Source organism: Pygoscelis adeliae, unplaced genomic scaffold (assembly GCF_000699105.1).
Source record: "Pygoscelis adeliae isolate BGI_AS28 unplaced genomic scaffold, ASM69910v1 Scaffold10, whole genome shotgun sequence".
Classification (NCBI taxonomy): Eukaryota; Metazoa; Chordata; class Aves; order Sphenisciformes; family Spheniscidae; genus Pygoscelis; species Pygoscelis adeliae.
Window position 1 is genome coordinate 6,970,351 of NW_008824053.1, and position 8,827 is coordinate 6,979,177.

Below are 8,827 nucleotides of genomic sequence, written 5' to 3' on the forward strand. Positions count from 1 at the left end.
GGTATAAGGCTGATCACGGCTTGCCCAAGCTTGACCCCGGGGCCCGGTATTGACCCGAAAGTTCCGTTTTCTTCTGTTTCCCTCTGAGCGGCCTACTCCGCTGCCGCCTCTCAGGGCCGGAGCAGCGGGGGTTTGGTTTGCGGGGTGTCTCTGTACCGCCGTGAGGCACGGCAGGCAGAGGAGCAGCAATGAGTAATTAATACGGTGTCCAAAGGTTAGCGGCAAATGTACACGCTCCTCTTGGTGTTAATAAGATTCTCTCTTACAGAGCACGAATATTTGGATTAAATATCGGTAACTTTTTCGAGGCTTTTTGTTCTCCGTTTTCGTGATTGCATCTTTTTTCCCCATATTTATTCACTGATGTCTGCAATCTGAGGGAAGACTTCATCCTCATTCAGTCTGGATCTGCTTACCTCTTTGCTAGACTGGGAAGCAAGCAATGTGCTAACCAACCTCAATAAATGGTTGGTTAAGTTAAAAAAAAAAATCCCGGTTTATCAATTATTTATTGACCATCCATGCTTCTGCTTGTAATTTACAGTGTCTTATGTTTGCCTTATTTGTTTTTTTATGTTTCTTTAAAGTACAATAAAGAATGTTCGGAGTTCGGCTTTGGTTTCTTACTAGCTTTATGCATACATAAGTTTCTTTAAATGCTTTGTCATAGTTTTATGAGGCATGATTTTCATGTTATTACTTGCTTCTGTGGAACCACAGGATAATGCTGCAATAGTTAGCATCCAGTAGTTACACCAAAAAAGATAAGAACTACTTAAATCAGATTATATATATATATATATAACATGATATGTATGTTAATCTGTGTCAGTGACCGAATTCATGGCTGCAGCTCACAGAAGTGCACGTATGTCACTTCAGCCCTTAATCTTACAGGGTCTCCCACAGTAGCTGGAGGTCTTGATGAAAACCTAATACGTAGAAAGAAATAACATTAGTTTTATCATCAAAATACAGTCCATTAAATCCAACTTTAGAGCTTCTTCTCTCACGTTTTAAATGTTGTGGCTTCACGATACAAAGTGCTGGTTCAGTGTGAACTCACTTAGCTGTTTCAAAGCTGTTCAGGTAACTTTGATGGGATCACTTCAACCAGGAGTGCTGCGTTACCAGAAGTTCTGTGTATATTATGTGACAGCACACCTCAGAAAGCTAACTTGCAAGGATAACTTGGCCTGGGTAAACTTGTCTTGAGGAGGAATTTTAAAGGTTGGAGTCTTAGATCCGAGAGCTGGGAAGGAGGCAGTGAGCCATACAAAATAATCGATGTAGAGCAAAGTATATTTAAAGCTTCTGTTCTGATGTGTTTGCTCTTTCTGTCCCTCATAAACTGTTAACCTGCAAGGACAGTGCGGAGGGGAATTCAGAACTGATACACTTCATACAGTGAAAGACTCATTACAGGAAGGTGTTAGTCAAAACACAAGAGTCTTTCTATTCAATAACAACTCACTATTCTTTTAATGTTGAAACGTTGACTGACTTGCGTTTCAGAGTTTGTTGATTGGTCCTTCTGGTCGTAGGATGAGATTTTCATGAGAACTGAAGAAATCTGTATTGCCTACTACATTCGTAACCATTCAGGCACGGGTTGTTGCAGTTGGACACTTGAGTTGTATTCCAGAGCCACCTAAATTGATGTAAGCTGTACTGTTGCACTTCTCTGCTCTTATAATTGTTATGCCACCACTAGTGCCGGTTGTGACTGCACATTAAACTGGGTCGGATAATTAATCTGGCTGTGGGAGGGGGGGGGAAAAGCACCAATTCAGTTTCTTGACTGGGTCTTCTCATCCAGTACAAGGGAAAGGGTAGGAACACTCAGCTGCCGTGCAGGGGAGAGTGTTCCTTGCACTTAAATTGACCACCGTGGAGCTGCACCCTTACATTTTCGGTTTTACATTGTATTCAATCTAGTAGTGACAGTCTACTGCCAAAAGCCTTCCTTTATCTTCCGTGCATGCTCATCTGATGCTTTCTTTAAGAACTGTGCAACCACAGGCGGTTTATTGGTAGCTTAGTATTTGTTAGATCCTAAAGAGCAACTAGAAGAACACATTTATCCTCTGCTATACTTAGTGGAGCAGTCCAGGAAGCTTTTTCTTAAAGAGTTATTGGTGCTTTCCCTCGCACCAGTATGCCAGACAGTATTTTGCTGTTTGAAATAATCTGTCTTAAAGTACGTCTGTTATATCTAGCTTTTCCTCCGCTTCTATTTACTGAGCTGGTAAATGGCTATAAGGCAAACAGTCATTTTCAAATTTTAATTTTTAAATGCTGCTGTTATGGAATCTAATGTCAAAAAGCAGGAGGATATTTGAAAACTTTCTTCAGGAAAGAAGTTTTGTTTCTTTCCAACGTGTCTTGTTTGTAAAGGTGCTTTTTCTTCTGGCTCTCAAATCTTTTTTTTTTTTTCTTTCTTTTTCTGAATCAAATGAGACTGAGGGGGTGTTAGTTTTTTTCACATCAGTAATATTCAGCTAGTCGGTATCTGACTTGTGTAATTCTGCACAGTGAAAAATGTTGGCAGGAGAAACTGCCAATTTTGTAGCATTATATAAAATGAGAGCTTGTTTTTCAAGCACAGAGATGTCATTTGTGACTCTCATCTTCATAGAGTAGTAGATACAACTCCGGTTTCAGTGAACACATGCATTAATTCTGTTTTGATGTTGATATCAAGCAGGCTTGTCAATGTACAAATTGAAATAAGATTAATATCACTTACATTTTGGCGATATTTGTGCTTGCGTGTACCTTCTGAACAGGGTGGAGGAGGATTGTTTTTTGTTTCAATAACTGTAAAAATAAATTGGTCGGTGTAAGAGAGGACGCTTGATCTTCCAAGGAGGAAATCAAAGTGGTGACGTGGCAGTTCTTAGTTCTGACATCGCTCCTATAAAATCACCTCCAAAATAAATCGGTAGTCAGGTTAGAATTGAATATGGTTACAGAAGGTACCATGTTTCCGCAGGAAGATGATCTCTGAGGGAATGTGATCTGATACTAGGTGTTACAGTTCCTGAAGATGCAAAGTGGCACTGCTGCTGAAGTGCTCGAGACAGATGTCTCTGCTTCATCGTACCCAATGTTAACTGGCTGCATGTTAGGGTCTTTAGATGATGGGTTCCCTCCCACGGGCGGATTGTTCCACCTCTTTCTTTTTGCTGCTTACGGAGAGGGCTTAAGCAACCAGTTTACACTTGTAAGCTGCAGTTATGCAGCAGAGGGTAGAGTCATTTTGCTTTTGCCAGAGTCGTCAGAGTTGCACTCTCAGTGGTCTGCGCGGCGTGTTAGAGGTGTGCAAGATGCTTCAGGTGTTTAATATGAAATCTTAAACCAAAAGAAGGCAGCTTGATGAAGACAAAAAGCAGCCAGTAAAGTTAAGAGTAGGTACATCTGTGGATAAAAGTGCATGTATTTCGGATGCCAGTAATCTGTTGAACTTGTAAATAACAGTGTTTATTTAACAAAGCTCTTAAACAGCGAGTATATTCATGCTGTTGCTCTGAGACTGCTTTTCTCAATGTACAGAAAACATCAATAACTGCAATATGTTGGAGTTGCGCCTCGTGGATACAGATAATATGGAAATGTGGCAGCTGGGTAGTCAGTGCGAATGGGTGTGTCTGTAGACAAAGTGAGTGGGTGCTGTTGTGTTTTGTTGGTATAACTTCATTTTTACTGGGTGAATGTTCTGAAATTGGATAACCACAGACTTGATGTAACTAACATTTTCAGTGAGTATTCACCTTATTACTTAACATGCATTAAAACTCCTGAGTTCACTCAAAGGAAACTAATGAAAGGGCTAAATATATTAGATAACGTTTTAAAAAAAAAAAAGTATTTTTTTACACTGAGAAAAATCTGCTAGGTAACATGGTGGCAGCTTTAAAAATTGTTTCATTAACCTGTATCAAAATCATATAGGTTTCAAATGCAGGCTTCTAAATAAATTGAAAGACTGGCTAATCCTAGTTTGTTTTATTTTTCAGGCTTTAGAAAGGATGCGTCCTTACCTGTGTGATAAAATCATAGCTGAGAGACACTTCGATTACCTACGTTCAAAGAAAATACTCACTAGAGAGGACACAGAAGAAATTTCTTCTCGATCTTCCAGTAGGAAAAAAACTGGGAAGTTATTGGACTACTTAGCAGAAAACCCAAAGGGACTGGATGCTTTGATTGAATCTATCAGGCGAGAAAGAACGCAAAACTTCCTGTTACAAAAGATAACTGACGTAGTGTTGAAAGTCAAAAATGAAAAACTTGAAGCTCTTAAGGGTGAGAAGTTTATAATAATATTTTGTAAGACATAGGTTTTATTTTAAGGGTCTGCAAAATTAAACTCCAACAATTCTTTAAATCATGTTTCTTAGTACAGATTTTTTTTTTTTTCTTCCTCTAGTGTTTGGGACAACGTTCCTGGAAATATCACCTGTTTGGGATTAAGATCCTAGTGCATGTATCCTGGCTTTGCCTTTTTGCTATCTGAACACATCATAAATAACAAATTGCAAAAAAACCTGTCATGAGTTGTTATGATGGATAAGTCTGTTGTCACATTTCAGTTTTGCTTTCTATGAGGTTCTAATTCAGAACTCAAAACAGGTGGTTATCTTCCATCTTGCATTTCTCTTGGAGCTATTTACTGCAGTGGCAGGATGTTCTGGTTTTGTTAAACTTTGCACCTCAGCAGAAGATAAGCCAGCAAATGCAACCTGAGGGGAATTCTCCTGTATGCCTTCAATGCCAAAACTTAAAATTGGGCACTGTAAATGTATGCATGTGTTGCATCATACAGGTAGAGAGGTTTTGTTGACACACAAAGCTTGAAGTGACTACATGTACTCATATTTTAAGGCAGATAAAGAACGTGTAAGCCTTCTAAACCAAAAACCTTACTTCCCTTTCCACGCGCATCAAAAGAGAAATAAAGAAGGAAGAAGTACATTTTAACCCTAGAGATGAAAGGCCTGAAGTTTTCTCTGCCTTCAGGTACAACAGCCTTCACATGCAGTCCGCTTTGGAGTAGACCCATGTAGCTGAAGCTTTTAAAAGTTTGAAGAACACAGTGAGAAAAATCTTATCAAAAGATAGGTCAAAGGGCTAAAGTGACTTCCTAAAATGGGGCTTGAATTACGGTGCATCTTTGTCAAATAGTAGCCGATACAGAAAAATCATTCACATCAGCCTAGATAACCTGCATGTATTTTTTAATTTGTCATGAATATTGGGATGTCACAGGTGAGATGAAGAGGTTGGTCTGTTAAAAATACAGACAATTGATCTTTGACAGTCTTGCTGATATTAAATCAGAACACAGTTTGAAGAGTGCACCATATTGTAATTAAATCCAGTCTCTGTTTTTTGTCTTAGGTCTAAGCTGCAGCACCTGTATGACCACACTCTATGGAGGAACAAATAATCTTTCTAGATCGTATTCTGATGAATCTAATTTTTTTGATAAAACAAAAGACAAAGAATCTGCCCAGATACATCATCCGGAAGAAGATTATAGCACTGCCGCCTTTGTGTCTGCTGTCTCTCTTCATTCAATGAATTTACCAATTGCAGAGATGGGAAATGCAGAGAGTGCTATTTTCTCAGCCACCCTTCCAGGGCCTGGAGACCCCGGTGCACCCCCTCTCCCCCCGGAGCTCCAGTCAGAGCAGCAAGAACCGTGTACTAGTTCAAGTGACAATTGCTTTTTGCCTTTAAGATCACGTTCTCTTCAACCATAGTGAATGTAGTGACTTTTGTCTGTTCAACCAAACGGTACTGAAACTGTGTGATGTCTTATAAGGGTTAAAAAAGTGTTTTCAAACTGCTAGCTAGCAAAATCGGAGGAAACAATCTATGCTATTTACTGTTTTTAAGGAGTAATTTTTTTTGTAATTGGGTGACTCTGGAGCTGCTTGATTTTATGTTCTTTAAGGAGCTTTCTTCAAAAGATCGTGGTACTACACCAGCGAAGGTTTGTTTTTTAAACGGGTATATTTCAGATTTCACATTTAGTTGCAGATATTTAAGCTGCAGTTATAGAACAAATGAATTGGGAAAGATGGCTAGGAAAAGTATTGAGTATTGAAAAATAACTTCCTGAACTAAAAGCTTAAGCGCACTTACCAAAAAGCTTAAACTCATTTACCAAATTAAATGTTTCTCTGTAGGATAAATTCTGCCCTCTATGTATGTGTGTGCAGCTCCATTTGCAAAAAACAAACAAACAAAAAAACCCCAAAAAACCCCCAAACCAAACCCAAAACAATCTGGCCAAATCTGTAGCTATACTTATTTGCAAGAAGTCTCTTAATTGTCTGAACTTTGTTCTCTGTCCTACCAGTAAATCAAAAGGCACTCGCTATCGCGGTGATTTGGGTTAGCAAATATACTTCCACAAGCCTTAGCATAGTATTCTTGTGTATTAGTTAGAGATTCCTGATTTGAGATGCACTTTAAATATAAATTCTCATTAGTACTGCAAAAGGAATGTAAACTGCTGCAGCAGCATCATGTGAGCGGTAAGAGAATGTTATTGTATAATGCTATTAAGGAGCAAAGCTTGTATGTTTTGTCCCGGTAGGTAAGTAGAGGAGGAGTCCTGTAGCAAGAAAGTATCCATAACTGAAGGACTCTTGGAAATGTTGCACTTCAGATACCTACTCTTCAAAGCAGATAGACAGGTTTACATTTCGAATTGTTCAGTCTTAAATGCATTTAAAACTATTTCAACATGGGAAGGTTCTCGTTTCTTGACACAATGTGACATGCTGTGCTCCTCTCATACTCTACTCTTGAGTTGTAATCTACTTTTTATGAAGTTGCCCTATAATCACTTTAAAATTACTAGGCAAAGACAAACTCCTACTTGGAAAAGTGTACAGTTGTGTTCTGCAGTACTACACTTTAAAGTGATGGGATTTTTTTCAGTATATCGAAGGGCAGGTTTGTATTTAAGTCTTTAAATTATTTTGGTTCTCATGCAGCGCTATAGCCGTGTAATTCCATTCAGATTCAAACCCAGGTAATAGTCAAACTGTTCTCATTTTGTGGAGACAGGCCATCTGCAGGACCTCAATGTCATCTCTAAACTTTTTTTTTTCATGTTTACTCTGGTTTTGGAAGTAGGTTAAAATAAACTGCAGTGTTCAACTACACTCCACACTTAGTCCATGAATAGCTTACATTCGGCAAAGATACGGGCTTCTGTCCAGTGTTTATAAAGTCCTTGGTTTTCTTGTATACATCTAAGGTCACAGACTGTCAGGATGGTGGAAAATGCTTTTGACAAAACTGCTTGGTTCAGAAGGCACTCTGGAAGTTAAGTGCCTAAATATGCAAGTAAAATTTTGCTCTCTAACATGAAATTAAGGGTTTCTTCCATTAACTTGAACTGTAGTTGCATGTACGTGGGATGTCTGACAATTTATTTTTCTTAATGCCCGCTGTAACCACTTCAAGAGCTGTGCTTAGGTTTGGGTCCCTTCTTGGATTCTTGTTAAACGGAGGAAGGTGAGCAAGCTTGGCCTTAACTGGAAAGGAGCATCAGCTCAGGGTGAAGACAGCCTTGCAGGTCTAAGTCGGAACGCGCGAGGCGTGCTGCCTGCCCCACGGCGCGCCGCCCAGCCTGCAGGAAGCCTACCCGTGCAGGGACCGCTCCTGCAGTGGAGCCTATTAACCCGAGACTTTAAATGAATGTATTATCTTACCAAATGTTTATAACATGCTTTTTTTTTTTTTAAACCTTGAACTATTTTTATCACAACTTTTGGAATAAATTCTTTTGTATAATTGCCTGTTTTCCTGTCTGCCCCTCTCATTATTAAAATGTATAGGTTGTAAGTGCCGTTCAGGCCAGCGTCTGGTTTTGGTTTTGCTGGTGGGGGAGGCTTTTGTTCTCATTGTCTTGTTAGAGAGGTTTGTCTTTGGTGGAAAGGCTGACTTAATGTGAAGCACCTGCGCCCGTAGGCCTGCATTCAGGAGCTGTGGATAGGGAAAGCCTGCAGGTGAAATTAAGGCCTAAGTAAGTGCTTAACTACACTCTCTGTGGTTCATGGCTAGTCGTATTGCTAACCTGATTCTTGCTCTTTTTCAAATGACTCCATCGCTCAACTTCTTAAAGATGTGAGAAGCGTTGCTTCCAGCCATGCATATATTGACTTCATTCTTAAATTCAGATTTTCATTTTTTTTAATAGTGGGGGAGAAACAAAACCTTTGAGTACTGAGGAGTACTCAAAAAAGGATTTGCAGATGGTGCAGGGACCGTGGAGCCTTGCTTCGGCGGTTCTTTTCATCGTACTTTGTGTACTTTCACAAGAATGATTATAGTCTTGATTATGAGAGATCAGCGGGACCCAGTTCAGTATCTTTGCAATTAAAGGAATTGATTGTATTATAACCAAAGGCCCACCCTTAGACCTTATCCTGCTTCCTCGGTAGTGTAAGTAACCTGAACAGCGCCAGTAAGTATTGTAGCTGATGCAAAACCAGACGTACGGGCCCTGTGGACAAGGGAAGCCTAGTACAAACTTTTCCCAACAGATTTCAAAAATCCGTTCTGGCGAAGGTAGCCTACGTGGCCGCTTACGCTAGTACTTGGACAAGCACCGTTCGAAGCTTTTATCTGCCCTCGTTCTCTCTCCTGAGGCCTTGCAGGTGTGAAAAAAGGAGAAACGGAGGTCGGCTCAGTTTCGTGTCTGATTTTCTGTATCTGTCTGTGGCCGCTGAGGGGGAGACACCCCCCGAGGCGCTGGGGGTGACCCCCGCACGCCCAGGGCGGGCGCGGGGGGGCCGGCTTT

General features: G+C 40.1%; 1 protein-coding gene across 1 annotated transcript; it reads left to right on the forward strand.

Moving 5' to 3' along the window:
* The first annotated feature begins 1,594 nt into the window (after positions 1 to 1,594).
* Positions 1,595 to 6,256, forward strand: BCL10 (B-cell CLL/lymphoma 10). Its single transcript, XM_009333798.1, has 3 exons — positions 1,595 to 1,661; positions 4,020 to 4,308; positions 5,404 to 6,256. The coding sequence occupies exons 2-3, from the start codon at positions 4,032 to 4,034 to the stop codon at positions 5,766 to 5,768; spliced, it is 642 nt and encodes a 213-aa protein (XP_009332073.1). The 5' UTR covers positions 1,595 to 1,661; positions 4,020 to 4,031; the 3' UTR covers positions 5,769 to 6,256.
* Positions 6,257 to 8,827: the final 2,571 nt, after the last annotated feature.

What these genes read in the sequence shown, in the direction of transcription:
- BCL10 (XM_009333798.1), top strand. Translation starts at nt 4,032, where the DNA reads ATGCGTCCTTACCTGTGTGATAAAATCATAGCTGAGAGACACTTCGAT. An exon ending in AAAACTTGAAGCTCTTAAGG is followed by an intron (nt 4,309 to 5,403) that starts GTGAGAAGTTTA and finishes TTTTTGTCTTAG; the next exon opens with GTCTAAGCTGCAGCACCTGT.